This window comes from Chiloscyllium plagiosum, unplaced genomic scaffold, assembly GCF_037043375.1.
Source record: "Chiloscyllium plagiosum isolate Xiang-an unplaced genomic scaffold, Cpla_swu_hap1 HiC_scaffold_28, whole genome shotgun sequence".
Classification (NCBI taxonomy): domain Eukaryota; kingdom Metazoa; phylum Chordata; class Chondrichthyes; order Orectolobiformes; family Hemiscylliidae; genus Chiloscyllium; species Chiloscyllium plagiosum.
The window spans coordinates 28,709,750-28,727,433 of record NW_028270166.1 but is presented as its reverse complement, the minus strand read 5'-3'; the positions used below and the strand labels follow the sequence as shown (position 1 = coordinate 28,727,433).

The following is a 17,684-nucleotide window of genomic DNA, read 5'->3' as shown; positions in this document are numbered from 1 at the left end:
AGCATCCAAGGAGCTTCGAAATCGACGTTTCGGGCAAAAGCCCTTCATCAGGAATAAAAGCAGTGGCTCACTGCCTTTATTCCTGATGAAGGGCTTTTGCCCGAAACGTCGATTTCGAAGCTCCTTGGATGCTGCCTGAACTGCTGTGCTCTTCCAGCACCACTAATCCGGAATCTGGTTTCCAGCATCTGCAGTCATTGTTTTTACCTATTAGAGGTAGAGTCTACATTCTCAATTCATTAAAGTCAGATGGTAAGGAAGTGGTGCATTACCTGGTAATATATGTGGAAGTTTCTCTCACTCTCATTCTGGCTAACAACTCGGGATTTTTCCAACAAAAAGTTTGAGATTTTACCTCCATCAGGCTCTCCACCACGACTGAACTGAATTTCAACATACTTTCCCTTTGGCAGAAATAATACATGTCAGTATAGAACAGTGATGCATACGTCTCCCTCACTCTCTCTCTCTCTCCAACCACACCAACCTATATTTCGTAGGGACACCAAGGGCATGAAAATGCCTCCAATAATTAAATTATATATAACTAAATTAATATTATCACTAATTAAAATGAAACAGTGCATATCCCTGTTCTGTAAACCAAGGTAATCAGGTTGGGCTAATAGTAAGGTACAGAATACCAGTGGTCAAGTGGATGAATTCTTTGAATTCAGGATAGGCGATGAACATTTTGTGGCAAATGGATTACTTACATGAATGGTGTGGGTGAACTATTGCAGATTTTCTTCTAATTGTTTGTTATATCATTGGGAGAACATTATAGAAAAGACTGGAGAAAGAATTTGTGTAATAATCCCTATGGATGACTTCATGTGAAAATTCATTCCCATTAGGGTCACTGAGAATTACATGGCTCAATGATTCTTAAATACTGAGATATTTGAAAATTCCACAACAGTGACTTACAAATCGACTGGAATTGTTGTTTCGTACAGTTTTGGCATTTCCAAAGGCTTCGAGCAAAGGGTTTGACTGTAGGATGATATCTTTTACATGCTAGAACAATATAGACAAATTAAAAAATGATGTAGATAGTTTTGTCTCCACTACAAACATGCAGCCTACATCTGGCAAAGATGTTGCTTCCTATGTACCTGTAAAGTGCTCAATTCCTGGATAATAAACACACAGGCTAGCAACATTACGGTTCCACATTCTTGAAATGTTGGGTGACTTCTCTTGGGGTGAGGACATGCAGTACTGGCTGCAACCAGATGAGATGACTAGAGAAGGGGACATTCCTGGTTCTTCTCACTATCTTCAAGGTTTCCCTGAAGTGTGTCATTGGCAGGGATACCAGAGGAAGCTGTTGTTAGCCCTTATGCTAAGTGAGAAAACAAACTAATTTGAAATGAGTGTAGAGTAGGTTGACAATCCTTTACAATCGGGGTTTAGCTGCATATATTTCCTCATATCAACTGGATGTATATGTCCATATACCCTGCCAGGCTGAATCTCATCTGAGCCAGACACAGAGTGTGGATCTGAAAGTATTCTTGAGTTCAGTCCACTTATAAATGTCTGGGTTCTGGGTGTGCTGGGGGAGCCGCTGCAGCTGTTGCAACAGCAGCATAATAATAGAGACCTCCCACCCTGATCATCTTCTTCATGCAACTGCAAAAGCAGATCCACCCTTTCTGCAGAGTGTCACCAGCTGGCATTCTGTGTCCACTTAAATTGGCCAAACAGAGGGAGGCTGAATGCAAACTCGTGAGTCCACTTCCCCTGGGTATTCCTCCGAACAGGTGCCTGCCTGGCATTTTGAAAAAAACCAAAATGAAGTAGGAGGCCTCTCACTTCCTGTCTGCCTGATTTGAATATGACAATGCTGTTTATGGCCCTTGTGGGAGTAACTGTCTCCCCCCACCCCCATATTATTCTTCAGCAAGTCCACAGGGAGTCCTTAACCTGTAAACTGAGGGTGCAATCTTTCACTCTTGATCACAATGAAATGCTGAAATAAATTTTTAAAGATCAGATCTTTTGTCATTACCTGAACCTTTGATCCTCCTCCTGACACTTTGGAGATGTACCCCATAATATATTTAGCTGCTACTGTTTTGCCAGCTCCACTTTCACCACTGGAAGCCAGAAAAAAATCACAAATTACTGAAATGATATAAATGTCCACTGGTCTATATGCTTCACATACCTAGGATATTTCATTCATGTTTAGAGTTGCAGTCATCAGACAGTATTCACATAATTTCAACAGGATTCACAATACCCCTTTTGACCTTTTATTCAGAAAAGGAGAGTGAGAAATTGAAAGCACTGCAGCTACTCAGCAATGTGGCCACCACTTGCATGACAATTTTTGACATTTTACAGAAGAAATGCAAATATTTTTAATATGTTAGTCCAAATAAAGTTGTATTTCATCTTGAAATTAAGTTGATGTAATTTTAATACATGTTTATTGGAACTGTATATTATTATAGAATTGAAGGTAGATTATAAGTAGTTAAGAAAGGGGGCTTAGAGCTGTAAATAGTTGTTGTTTAATGTTCACTTTTGGAGTTAAAGAATAAATTGATTTTTTTTCTTTAAATAGTGGAATTTGGGTAGTTCTCTATCACTCAAACTTTAACAGATTATGAGGCGAGGTGAGCTTTTCTGGGTGTTTCACCGCCATGTCATAACACTCATCTCTTGTGCTTTAGTTCTTATGAGAGATGTGTTGCTTTAAATTCAAAGGTCTAAAGAGTTATAATTTTAAAGCATTGTGGTAATAATTTTTGAAAAGATTTGTGAAGACAAGAAAGGAAAGCACGAAAAAGACTAAAAAAAGATAAAAACATTGTTATCCTACCTGCAGACAAAGGATGCTTGACAGTAATCTTAAATCAAAGAGACTACATTGAGAAAGCAAATGCACTATTTGCAGATACCAACAAGTGGCAATAGATCCGACTCACAACTACAGAACCGAATCACAGCCCTACCCAAAAAACGTCAGAAATCTGGAGAAATAAATAAGATCAACTTCCAAAAAATGAAACCAGGTGGATCCAACACACCGCGCTTCCACAGATTACCCAAAATTCACAAACCAGGAGCGCCCCCCCCACTTCCCCCTCAGACCCATAGTCTTGCTACCTTGTCCTGCTCCTTGGATGCTGCCTGACCTGCTGCGCTTTACCAGCAACACATTTTTCAGCTCTGATCTCCAGCATCTGCAGTCCTCACTTTCTCCTCACTACCTGGAACACCAACTTACAGGTTGGCCAAGGAGCTACACCAAAGACTAAAAAAACACTTAGTAGAAGATTCACGCCACTCCATCCACTCCACCCAAGAATTCCTGAAGACCAAGATGGAAGAAGATGATATCATATTCTCCTTTGACATAACAGCCCTGTTCACATCCTTCAACATCAACCTGACCAAGGAAATGCTGACTACGTTATTAGAAGAACCAAAGACACATACACCAAACACCACCAAATTCATCAGCAAGGACAGTATCGTCAAACTAGTGGACCTATGCCTTACCACCCAATTCATCTTCAACAACAAAACCTACAGATAAACCAACGGAATACCCATGGGATCTCCGATATCAGAGTTCTTAGCAGAGGCAGTAATGCAGAGACTCAAACAAAGAGCTCTGCCAACCATCTAACCCAAACTTTGGGTTCACTAAATGAAACAAATTAGAGAAAACCTTCAAGACAATCAATAATACCCTTACTAGCACAGAATTCACAAAAGAGGAGGAAAATAACAACAAGCTGCCATTCCTAGTTGTCGCAGTAGAACAACAGCCAATGGGGAACTCCAACTCAGGATTTGCAGGAAAACAACACATACGGACCAAATATTGAACTACAGAAGCAATCATCCCAACATCCATAAATGAAGCTGCATGAGAACATTATTTCAACAAGCCACCACACACTGCAGTACAGAGGAACTACACAGAGCAGAGGAAAAACACTTACACAGTGTATTTAAGAAGAATGAGTACCCAATGAACACAGTCTATCGATTTCTGAGCAACAAACCCATACAAGCAGACGAAATACGTCCAGAAATTCGAGCCACTCTCCCCTACATCAAAGACGTCTCGGAAGTGACTGCCAGACTGCTCAAACTTTGGCATCGTGGTAGCCCATAAACCCACCAACACACTAAAACAGCTGCTCGTGAACTTGAAAGACCCTATACAGACAACAAGCAAAACTAATGTCATCTACAAAATACCTTGCAAGAACTGTAACAAACACTACATTGGACAAACAGACAGAAAACTAGCCACCATGATACATGATCATCAACTAGCCACAAAACAACATGACCCACTCTCACTAGTATCCTTACATACGGATGAGGAAGTACACCACTTCAACTGGGACAACACATCCATTCTAGGTCAAGCCAAATAGAGACACTCATGAGAATTCCTAGAGGCATGGCATTCCAACCAGAACTCTATCAACAAACATATTGACTGGGATCCCATTTAGTACTCCCTGAGAAAAAGAACAGGAAATGACATCACCATAGGAAATGATTCTGGATTAGAGTGGTGCTGGAAAAGCACAGCGGTTCAGACAGCATCCAAGGAGCAGGAAAATCGATGTTTCAGGCAAAAGCCCTTCATCAGGAAGGCTTTTGCCCGGAACGCCAATTTTCCTGTTCCTTGGATGCTGTCTGAACTGCTGTGCTTTTCCAGCACCACTCTAATCCAGAATCTGGTTTCCAGCATCTGCAGTCATTGTTTTTACCATAGGAAATGATGTTACCACAGGAAATGACATCACCAGCCAAGGAACTCAAACATATAAATAGAAAGTGGGCTACACCACCAGTGCTTCATTCAGAGGCTCACTGAAGATGTTATCTAGTATGGTGACAAAACATCTGAAAACGAATCTTCTAGCTCAGCAAGGCAAATCCAAATCCAGAATGTGGCAATAATGTTTGAGTGTGGCTCTGTGATAGTGTAGGTAAAATAATTGCAGATGGTGAAATCCAAAGAAGACAGGCAGGAGGCTGGAAGAACACAGCAAGCCAGGCAGCATCAGGAGATGGAGAAGCTGACATTTTGGGTGTAACCCTTCTTCCGAACTGCAGGTGGGGGGTAGATGGAGCTCCAGATAAAGGGGATGGTGGGGCCAGGGTGGTGAAGTGGAGATGACTGAAGACAGGTAGAGGCTATGACCTGATTGGTTGATGGGAGGAATGAATAGGTGGCAGGGAGCAGTTGAAGGGATGGGGAAAGGGTGAACCTCATCTTCCACCTGGGTAGCCTGCAGCCCAGATGACTCAACATTGAGTTCTCCAATTTCAATAACCTCCTTTCCCATCCCCCGACTCCCTTCCCAGCCTCTATCCTTCCCTTCCATTGCTCCCTGCCACCAACTGGATTCATTCCTCCCATTGACCAAGCTGGTCATACACCCTGCCTTTCTTCACCTATGCCCAATTCACCACCCTGCCCCTGCCACCCCCTTTATCTGCAGCTCCCCCTACATCCAGTCCTGAAGAAGGGTTGCACTCGAAACGTTGACTTCTCCATCTCCCGATGCTGCTTGTCCACCAGCAATTGTTTCTTGTCAGCAATCTTGTGGGAGTATTTGATGGTCAATAAATAAAATATTCAGATTGAGTTTAATGGGCTTTTGTCTTCCTGTAATCAGTGAATAGTTACTGTTTCATACCTGATTATAACACACTGGTTCTCTGCATCAATCATCATATTCCTGTACATATTGTCTGTTAGAGCATAAATATGAGGTGGATTTTCATACTGAGCCTGGAAATAAAGAAGAAATTGTTTAAACCAAAGGAGATTCATTGTATTTAAAACAGGTGGAATTAACAATGAGCTCAATAGAACGTTTTACTCAGCATACTGCTGTCCTTTATGAAATGAGTATATTTTCTTGAAATTATCAAAGATTGTAATAAAAGAAACTTTTGAAAATTGATTAGCATCAAACTAAATTCTTGCAGCTATTTTCTACAGGACAGGAATTCAAACTAAAATTGGTCACACAGGAGTTGAAAATGATCTGCTATAACTGAAATGTAACTGAAATATTTTAGTTCAAATGTAAAAGTAGCATAGCACAGAATGAGTCTTCTCTACGCTATTGACCTGTTATTCTGATAATGTACTGTGAACCACAGTCATTCATACTGCACTAATTATCTAATAGATCGGCTTATCTTCCCTGTCTTGTGAGACCCAATTTGATCTCTGCAGTCATGTCCATTAATAATTCAATTTTAGTTTAATCCATTGGGAATTTTTCACATGAATTCTCTGGCAGAATGGAGAAAGTTCCTTCTTCACATGGTATATCCAGAGTAGCCATTGAAGCTACAACATCCATTTGGAAAAATCAATGGGGAATGACCACTATGTTCTTGACTCACTCTTTGCTTTCCCCTGCGACATATCATAGGTGTCGGTGATGGCTGAACTACTGCTTAACAGATCGCACGTTAAAATATTGGTCATTTTAGAAAAATAATTTTAAAATGCATTCCTAACACAGCTCCCAATCTCATTCATCCTATCAGGAAGGTCTATTGAATGCAGATTAGGCATCTTGCAGGGAATTAGTCATTCAAGGATGATCCTGCACATGGAGTCATAGAATCATAAAGCTGTACAGCATGGAAACAGACTCTTCGGACCAACTCGTCCATGCCGACCAGATATCCTAAATTAATCTTGTCCCATTTGCCAACATTTGGCCCATTTCCTTCTAAGCCCTTCGTATTCACATACCCATCCAGATGCCTTTTAAATGTTACAATTGTACCAGCCTCCATCACTTCCTCTGGCATCTCATTCCATATACACACTACCTTCTGTGTGAAAATGTTGCCCCTTAGATCCCTTTTAAATCTTTCCCCTCTCACTTTAAACCTATGTCTTCTAGTTTTGGACTCCCCCACCCTGGGGTAAAGACCTTATCTATTTACCCTATCCATGCCCCTCATGGTTTTATAAACCCCTCAGCTCCAATGCTTCAGGAAAAACAGCCCCAGCCTATTCAGCCTCTCCCTTTGGCTCAAATCCTCCAACCCTGGCAACATCCTTGTAAATCTTTTGTGAACCCTTTCAAGTTTCACAACATCCTTCCTGTAGTGGGAGACCAGAGTTGCACACAATGTTCCAAAAGTAGCCTAACCAATGTCCTGTACAGCTGTAATATGCCCTTCCAACTCCCATACTCAATGCACTGATCAATAGAGGCAAGCATACCAAGTGCCTTCTTTACTGTGCTGTCTACCTGTGACTCCACTTTCAAGGTACCATGAATGTGCATTCCAAGGTCTCTTTGTTCAGAAACATGTTGAATGGCAGAAGTCACAGTTAACTTAGGAGCGAGGAGAAGCATGGATAATCTTGAAATGGAAGAAATAAGCCAATGATAATTAGGGAGCATGCATGGAAAGAATTAACATTTTAGGTCAGTGACTTTTCATCAGAACTAAAAGTTAAAGGTATAACAATTTTACGTGAGCGCAGAGCCAGGATAAACAAAGCAGAAATAGAAAGGAGGAAAGAAGATGGAAGAGATCGAATGATGAAAGGAATGATAGTACTAGACTAATGAAGATGACAATAGGACAAGTAAAGTATTTGCATCTTTCCTTAAATAAGGACACCAATACAATGCTCCATATGTTGTCTCACTGATACCTTTTATAACTAAGGTATATCCTTCTCAGTTTTGTATTTGTTTCCCTTACAGTAAATATTTCAAGAAATGTATTGTCACAACAGAAAAAAATACAAAAATAATATGCACTACTTTTTTCCACTGTTCCACACAGGTAGAGATGAGGGCCTGTTTATTGCTTATATCAATTGTCAATTCATTAACCTCACATAAAAGCAAGTGGGACCATTGATCATGGTGGCCTACCAACCAGGAAATGCCAAGGTGTCAGCCTGAAATCCATTGCTTGTAAAGACTGTTCCACATGGTGATAGCAAAGGATCTGATGTGTGTGATGCAGTGGAAGGTTAGATGGAAGTACTTGCTCCTCTTATTGGAAGTGATCAATGAGCGGTATTGATGTCGTGTGAACTTATCCCTATACGTGACAACCAAAGCCAAGATGCTGTTCTACTATCAGAGACATGAATGGAGCTGAACACCAGGAAATAATTATTAAACAGCTCTATTACTGTGAGTCACTGATGAACAGATGAACTGATACTAATTGACCATGAAAAATATTCTCTATCTACAAGATCCTGATCATCTGCAGCAATTTTACTGAATTTATCACTTACTGCTTTTTCAACTAGATTTTTAGGTGAGCTTAGCTATTTTGGGTTCTGCTTGCTGTTTTCTTGAGGTTTTACCCTTTATATCGCCTTCAGTTACTGCTTTAAGTGTCCTCAGTTGCTGGTCCTGGGACCTTTCTACTTTTCACTTCCTCATTTGACCTTTCTTTGTATTCTTCTCGCCTTCTTGCTAAACCATTGTGGTCTTGGTTTTATCTTCCTTCTTTCTTTAAACAGGAGACTTTTTTTTACTTCAACTAACATATTGGACTTAGTTATGTTAGAATTCTTATGGCTTTCTAGAGACGGGAACATGTTGGGTTTAAAGACAATGTACAAATATTGCAACAAAATAGAAAGGTTCAAAATAGAAATGATATTGAACTAAACAGCAAAAAACTTTGGTCCACTCCTGATTTGATCATATCACTAATATTGTGATGGCATCAACATTGTTTCAAATAAAAACATTTAAACAGTTTGACCTCGAACTTACCATGACAGATAATGTAAGATGGCAATTCTACCAAGTATAATCATCTGATTTCCCCTTCTCCCTCCTTACACACATATTAAAATATAGCTCACACTTTCACACAAAACTATATATTTCATTTAAAAGTTCTTTTAAAATTAGATGTTTGGTTTTACTTAATGTTAAAATGCAAATATCCTAACTGAAGCATATGGACATGCTGCAGTTAATGAGATACTAGCAGCAGTTATCTATACATCCTTGTCTGATGCCAGACCATAAGATATTCCTGATGAAGGGCTTATGCCTGAAACGTCGACTCTCCTGATCTTGGTTGCTGCCTGACCTACTGTGCTTTCTCCAGCGCCACACTTTTCGACCCCCATATATTTAGAGGTCAGCGTACTCTGTTCCTGGACTGTGTTGTTCTCAGTCTTGAGACACATTCCACTCTGAATTATCTGTAGAATGTTCCCAAGAATGTCTGTTTTAATGATTTATTTCCAGCATCTGGAGTTGATCTTTGTGGACTATTGCCGATTCTGATACTTATCCAGTGAGCCCTTTTGTGACGTTATCAGGCTAAGATTGGATCACGCTTAATTGTTGTCCAACTGCATGTGGATGCTTACAGTTCAGGATAATACTGGGCGATGATGGCATCACCTGTGAAATGGCCTAAACTTTTATGCATACAGGGGAGGGATAGAAATAACATTGAAAAGGTGCAAAAACCACTTTTTTCTCAAAAATGAATAATTCAACCACATGTCAGGCTTCGTTTACAACAGAAATCTTTCAGTTCAACTAAAAACTGCAACTAGCTTGAATGTAGGTACAGATTTGACCACATACAAAATGTTTTTAATTTTACTATGAGTACTTGGGAAAGGTGCTTTGAGAGACAAATTCTTCCACTCACTGACAACATCTGCAAGTAGCCAATGGTACAGGCTTGTGCTGCTGGCATGACACGAATCACAACCACAGACAAGAAAAATGCAACATAGCGGAACACAATAGATGTGCTGCAGGTTTCTCAATGTCAGAGTTGCTGGCTAATTCTAGAAGTTTGCATTGGGAAAAGAAGATAGTAAAATTTAACATTTACTTACAGCTCCTTGATAAATTTCAATTTCCCTGTCTGTGAAGTAAGGCATCTGTTTGAAAGGGTTTACTGAGATGAGCACTGAACCGATATATGTCTGAGATACAAGTCAAGGCATTTTACTGTAGTAATGGCTGAGAATTGAGACTGACAGTCCAGAGAAGTTTCACCTGTCTATCGCTGTAACATCTACACCGCCCCACTACTACCTCAGCCATCCCAAGAAAATTGTAACGTTTCTTTGTTGCCGTATAGAAACCCCACTCTCCCCCTGCAAGACATGTTGCAACATTGGGGTTGAGCTCTGGGGATTAACCAAAAAAAAATCAGATTTGGATTCAATTGGATTTGGAAGGATATCTGCAATCTTTGTGGGTGGCTAGTATAGCAAGCCAAATAGAGGCACACCTGGCCTCCAAACGGTCGTATATGAACCCAATGCTATTTCCAGACTAGAGTTGTAGTCTGGATCACTAGGTTAGTAATCCACAGACCCAACTGATGCTGTTGAGGAACAAAACCAGAAATTGGTGGACAAACTCAGCAGGTCTGGCAGCATCTGTGTAAAGGAAAGAGTTACTGTTTCGAGTTCAGTGACCCTTCTTCAGAACTGATGGTACATAGGAAAGGTGGTGTTTATGCTGAAGTCAAGGGTTAAAGGGAAAAGGAGTGAGAACATAGGCAGAGATGGAGCCCAGAGAGAGAGAGAGAGAGAGAGAGGGAGAGAGAGAGAGAGAGATGGCTGGATGAAAGTAAGCAAGGCGGAAGTGGGTACATAGAACATAGGACATTACAGTGCAGTACAGGCCCTTCAACCCTCGATGTTGCGCCGACCTGTCATACCAATCTGAAGCCCATCTAACCTACACTATTCCATGTACGTCCATATACCTGTCCAATGACGACTTAAATGTAGCGAATCTACTACCGTTGCAGGCAAAGTATTCCATACCCTTACTACTCTCTGAGTAAAGAAACTATCTCTGACATCTGTCCTATATCTATCACCCCTCAATTTAAAGCTATGCCCCCTCATGCTCGCCATCACCATACTTGGAAAAAGGCTCTCCCTGTCCACCCTATCTAACCCTCTGATTATCTTGCATGTCTCTATTAAGTCACCTCTCAACCTTCTTCTCTCTAATGAAAACAGCCTCAAGGCCCTCAGCCTTTCCTCGTAAGTCCGTCCCTCCATACCAGGCAACATCCTAGTAAATTTCCTCTGCACCCTTTCCAAAGCTTCCACATCCTTCTTATAATGCGGTGACCAGAACTGTACACAATACTCCAAGTGCGGCCGCACCAGAGTTTTGTACAGCTGCAGCATAACCTCATGGTTCCGGAACTTGATCCCTCTATTAATAAAAGCTAAAACACCGTATGCTTTCTTAACAACCCTGTCAACCTGGGTGGCAACTTTCAAGAATCTGTGTACCTGGACACCGAGATCTCTCTGCTCATCTACACTACCAAGAATCTTACCATTAGCCCATACTTTGCATTCCGGTACTGCAGTTGCTGGGGACTAGTCAAGATTAGAGTGGTACTAGAAAAGCACAGCACATCAGGCAGCATCCGAGGAGCAGAAAAATCGACGTTTCGGGCAAAAGCCTTCCTGATGAAGGGCTTTTGCCTGAAACATCAATTTTCCTGGTCTGCTGTGCTTTTTCAGCACCACTCTAATCTTGATAGTAATCAAGACTCAAGGCAAGTTTGAAGAACAGCATCTCATTTTCCAGTTGGGAAGCCTGCAGCCTTCAGCACTCAATATTGAGTTCAATAGTTTTAGAGCCTGAACACATTCTTCCATGTGCTTTTTCCACTCTCACAATCCTAGGCCCTTTCATGACATGAGCTGCTTTCTGCACAGCCAATCTTTTGCACTTACTGTGGTCCTCATGATCAGCTTTTCTTTCTCTTAAGCATTCTGTCATCCATCCCTTTCTCTTGCTGGGCTCCATCTCTGCCAATCTGCTCATTCCTTTCCTCCATCACATCCTACCTTCAGCATAAACAGATGGTTTCTAGCTGCCATCAGTTAGGGTCACTGGATTCGAAACATTAAAACTCAGCTTTCTCTCCACAGATGCAGCCAGAACTGCTGAGCTTTTCCAGCAATTTCTGTTTTTGTTTGAGATGTCCAGCATCTGCAGTTCTTTGTTTTATTTTAATGTTGTGAGATTGGGTTTGAATCCCACCATGGCAGATGTTGGGATTTGAAATCAATTTTTAAAAATCTGGAAATGAAAAAATGCTTCATGGAGACCATGTAACCATTGTTGATTTTCTTGAAAACCCATCTGGTTCACTAATGTCCCTTAGGGAATGAAACCTGCTCTACTCACCTGGTCTGGCCCTCATATAGCTCTAGGTGCACAGCAACGTTGGTGACTTTTAATTGCACTCTAAAACAATCTAGAGAACTAATGTGTTCAAGGGAAATTAGTCATGGGCAACAAATACCAGCCTTATCAGTGACACCACCATCCCATTCATGAATATAAAAAAAAGTCAGGTAAAAGCATGTAACAATGACTCTCCATGTTTTCTACATCATTGCTTTAAAGAGGCACTTGTTCCTTTAATCATAGACAGAAATGACGAAAAGTTCATTACCCAGCACATCATGTGAAAATGCTTGATGTATGTCTTCAACAGAATCTAGCATACTGAGAGTGTTGCGGTTGTGTCAAAGTCACCATTGCATCTGCAAACTTGCCACTTTATTTATATTTCATTTTCCCTGAGGTATGCTCAGAACTGGTAGTAGTATTTATGCCACGGTAGCTAACACAAGTGGTAGTGTATTTCCACAGAATCTACGCACACACTCTCTATCACTCTACACTCACACCCACATGCACACACTCACATGCACACTCAATCTATTGCTCCTACATGCACACACATATAAGCTTATGGGGTGAATTTGTTTTTGCAGAATTACGTTTTATTTTGCTCAAAAACTGCATGAATCCACGTAAAACTCTGTAAAGCTATACAGAGGGCTTTTCAGTCTGATTTGGAGATGCCGGTGTTGGACTGGGGTGTACAAAGTTAAAAATCACACAACACCAGGTTATAGTCCAACAGGTTTAATTGGAAGCACACTCCTTCATTAGATGGTCGACAACCACCTGATGAAGGAGCATCGCTCCGAAAGCTAGTGTGCTTCCAATTGAACCTGTTGGACTATAACCTGGTGTTGTGTGATTTTTAATTTTGTCAGTCTGATACAGCATTGGGACACAGATAGACCTCATACCTATTGTTTAAAAACCTGAGCTATCTTGAGAATGTAATTGAAAAGAAGATCTGGGATTTACATATCAAAGAATAGAAACCAGAATATCCCATTATAAAAGATGGAAATTTTAATCTAAGATTATTTACTGTATCACATCTCCATGACACTGGACTCCTTTGGCTGTAAATTCTGTGAGCATGACCTTAACCTCCACAACTACCTGTTGAAGGAGCGGCGATCCGAAAGTTTGTGCTTCCAAATAAACCTGTTGGACTATAACCTGGTGTTGTGTGATTTTTAACTTTGTCCACAGAATCCAGATGTATCCTGAAAATCAATGTTACAAAGTTTTCGTAAAACGTCCTGAGCATGATACACTGATTTTAGGTCTTTTGGCTGCAGCTCTCTGTAGGTTTCCAATTACATTCTTGTTTCTTCTCTACAATTAGTTGCTTAGTTGCCAGTGATAGACTACACTACCAGATACAACTAAAAAGTTTTGGCGAAGATGGTCAGCTCTTGCAATATTCTGTTGCAATGTGGAAATTTCCTTGTTGCTCAGTTGGTAGCTCTCTTGCCTGTAAATTCACAAAGTTTTAGGTTTAATTCCCCAAGATTTGAGCACATATAAAAAAAACCTCAATGTTGGCATTCCAATGCAATACTAAGGGAGTGCTGCACTGTTGCACTTGCTGCCTTTTAGATGAGACCTGAAATTGAGGTGCTATCTGACTTCTCAAGTGGATGTGAAATATTCCATGTTACTATTTTGAAGTAGAGCAAGAGAGTTATTTCTGGTGGCCTTGCCAGTATGTATTCCTTAACCAACACTTTGGTTAAGCAGATCACTTTGACATTAAACAGGATCCCTCCCATTTTGACCCCAACCACAGCAGAAGCTGAAGAGCTTTTCTCTTACTCAGCAGCTACCATTATTGATAGCACGGCCCGCTCTCTCTCTGGAGCTTTGAAGTATCAGTCTAAAGATAATATGATCAGGTGGTGGAGAGGAGCACTAGCTTCTAACTCAGACAGTGACACTACCAATTAGCCAAACATAGCAAAGAGTTGCTTACGTCTTTGTGACTAAATTGTTATGCGTTGAGACTCCACTTCCTAAGAGCCAAATAAATAGGATTACAATGACAGCAACATGACTTCTATGTGGCATTATTAGTCATGACAGTACAGACCAAACCAAAGGAAGAGGAAGCAGCGTTATGCAGAGTGTGAATCTGTTCCGTAAAGAAGAAGTTGCAATGCTTTCCTGTGAATATTGCAACATTTGATGTTGGCACATGAAAAATAGATATGCTACTTTGTGAACGTCTCAGAGTGAACAGAGCAGTGACAATGGAGACTGTATAACTATATCTCTCAGCTGTTGGGAAATGAATAGTAGAAGTTACAGTGACTGCATGCAGTTCTGGATGACTGCTAGGGCTCAAGTCACAACCAATGTGTTGGCTTCCCCATTTTCCTGTCCAAATCTAGAAACACATTTATCAATAGGAGATGTGTTGCAATGTTGTTAATGATAAAACTGGGGAATTTTGAAGCACTATGAGAGGGAGCTGTAGATTGGTTAGACCAAAGATTAAGGCTGTATTTGTTGATGCCACAACTGTAGAGGGTGCACTCCATACACATGCAGGGCTAGTGTCAGCTCAATTAGAGAAAGTCTGTCATATCTTTATTAAATCAGACAATCGAGGCCTTCCTCTGGTCAAAGCGCTGGTGTGGAGGAGGCCAGAAGTCCCATCCATGAACAGCTGCCAACCAATCAGGGTCTAGTCGCTGTATTGAACAACAGCCCATCATTGGTGCTGGTTGCAGCAGATCTAGTATTGTCACAGAAAGTCAGGCCTTGCCAAGTGGTAAGGTGGGCTCAGGGGAAGGTCGTGGGAGAAGTATCAGCAGCAAAAGCAGGGGAGAGGCTCTCAGTGGATTTCCTGATGCTGGGTTCCTGGTCAGCCTTTGGTACCCTCATGCAGGCCGTTGTCTGCCAATGGGTTAATACCAGTAGTAGTGGGGTCCAGGCCTTACATGGATTTTAATTACCCATTTGAGGCCCTCAGTTGGCAGAAGGCCATCCAAAGGACTCACACCAGGGGAAGGAGGCAGGAAGGCGGCGGAGTACAAACCCACCATAATCCCCAGTTTATTAAATTCCTGTGGTAGGTTTAGTAGCTGGGCAGCATAAGATTCCGTCATAACATCGGAGTCTGTAATATCAATGGCAGTGATGTTAAACGGTGCCTTTTAACTCCTACTAAATCATGTGATGTGTGTATCACTGCTTAGCCCAGCATTTATTGTCTGTCCCTAACTGCCACAGAGAAAATGGCATTGAGCTGCCTTCTTAAACCTCTACAGTCTGTGGGGAATAGGAACACCTACAATATTGCTAGGAAGAGCATTCCAGGATTTTAATCCTGCAACAGTTGAGAAACAGTGACTTGATCCAAGTCAGGATGGTGAGTGGCTTGAAGGGGAACTTGCAGTTGGTGGTGCTCCCATGCATTTGCTGCTCTGTTCTTCAGGCTGATCACAGGCTTGGAAGGTACTATTGAAGGAGCCATGTGAGTTACTGCAGTGCATCTGATATGTGGTACGCATAGTTGTCACTATGCATCAGTGATGAAGACAGTAAAAAGTGAAGGTGGCGGATTAGATGCTTATCAAGTAGGATGTTTTGTCTTGAATGGTGTGGAGGTTCTTGAGTATTGTTGGATATGGGGGCAAATGAAAATTATTCTTGACTTGTACCTTGTAGATGGTGCTCCAGGAGTGTGGAGGTAGAAGGTGAATTACTCACCACACAATTCCTAGCCTTTGATCTGGTCTCATTGCCACATCATTTATATGGCTCATCCAGTCAGATTCTAGTCAGTGGTAATTCTCAGAGTTTTGATAGTAGGGGAGGAACCGGAAATAGTGATGTCATTGAACATAAGGAGCAATGGCTAGATTCTCCCTTGGTTGAAACGGTCATTGACTGACACTTCTGTGGTACAAATATTACTTGCTACATCCCAAACTTAGATGCTATCCAGGTCTTGCTGCATATGGATACAGACTACTTCAATATCTAAGGAGTTGCAAATGGTGACTGGTGATCACTGTTATCTGCAATTTCCTGGCATTATTCACTTGAGACCTGTCAGGCCTAATTTTGAAGGAGTCTTTGCCCTCCAAATCCAATGCATGCACTAAATTTTGCAGCTAAATGGCATCTTGGAGCCCACTTGCAATTGCCTTGGATCAAATAGTTGAGATAGAAAAGGGATAGGGCAGTGAGCGATGAAAATTGACTTCTTTTCTAAACTAAAACACACAGAATTGATACTTATTTTGAACTTGGTGCAAAATATGCAGAAATTGGGCCTGTATGTGTCTAAGTAAATTAACTTCCTTCTATGTGTTTGACCTCTGAAAGGAGAGGTCCTTTCTCATGCAAGTCAATATAGAATTTCCTCTTTAGGTATTTCTATTCTTGTATTTCAGAAAATGAGTGAAAGCTCAACATCCAAATAGTTGACATCTACAGTACTGCCCTAACTGCAAATTGTACATTAGAAATGTAGTGAATATACACACATAAAAATTAAGAGCAGAAGCTTACCCAGCCTCTTGAGTTTGGTCCATCATTCAATAAGATCATGGCAGATCTGATTCCTTCACATTCCCACCTACCCTCAATAACCTTTCATCACCTTGCTTATTAAGAATAACTCCAACTTTGCCTCAAACATATTCAAAGACTCTGCTTCCACTGCCTTTTGAGAGAGTTCCAAAAACTCATGAGCCTCTGTGAGGAAAAGAAATTCTCCTCATCTCTGTCTGAAATAGGTGATCCCTTATTTTGAAAGAGAGACCCCAAGTGTAGGTTCTTCCACAAAATTAGAATATTGGTCTCTGGTTAATTTTAAAGTACTTTTATATCTCAGAATTGATAAGATTTCTATTCTTAAGAAAACAAAATGATCTCAACAATGAGGTCCAGATCAATTCCCTACACTGACCTACTTAGATATTGAGGGTTAAAATTGTAAGCACCCCCTTGTGGTGCCTTCACCTCTGTCATGGCATCCTTCTCAATGCACAAATGACAAGAAACTTGGAACATCTAATATTGGATAGTGTTAGAAAAGGTCGATCTTCAAGTTGTCAGGATCAGTGGCCTTAAGTATGAATCTGGGGGTGCCACATTGGGATTAATGACCGGGGAAGGGACTGGAGGCTCGAAGAGGGATAAATTGAGGAACTGCATGATTCTTGGCCAAGCAGTGATATTGATTGTGAAGAATATATATTTTTTGAAAAAAGTTGCATCATTAACCCAGTTCTCTTCTTCTGTTCTCAGTCAAGTTGACAAACAGTGCTCTTCGGTTGAATGTAGCCTGAAGAAGGGCTTATGCCCGAAACGTTGATTCTCCTGTTCCCTGGATGCTGCCTGACCTGCTGCGCTTTTCCAGCAACACATTTTCAGCTCTGATCTCCAGCATCTGCAGACCTCACTTTCTCCTCAATTTTTAACCTAATTCAACTCATTACTTCTAAAGAGTTT

The 17,684-nt window shown here is 41.0% G+C and overlaps 1 protein-coding gene across 1 annotated transcript in view; it reads right to left on the bottom strand.

Moving 5' to 3' along the window:
- myo1f (myosin IF) overlaps positions 1-17,684 on the bottom strand; it is a 145,012-nt gene that overhangs the window by 70,918 nt on the left and 56,410 nt on the right. The window contains exons 3-7 of the mRNA XM_087976073.1: positions 9,875-9,964; positions 5,691-5,785; positions 2,018-2,105; positions 931-1,020; positions 273-404 (exon numbers count right to left, since the gene is read on the bottom strand). Coding sequence (XP_087832199.1) covers positions 273-404; positions 931-1,020; positions 2,018-2,105; positions 5,691-5,785; positions 9,875-9,964 — 495 coding nt within the window. The remainder of the gene's footprint in view (positions 1-272; positions 405-930; positions 1,021-2,017; positions 2,106-5,690; positions 5,786-9,874; positions 9,965-17,684) is intronic.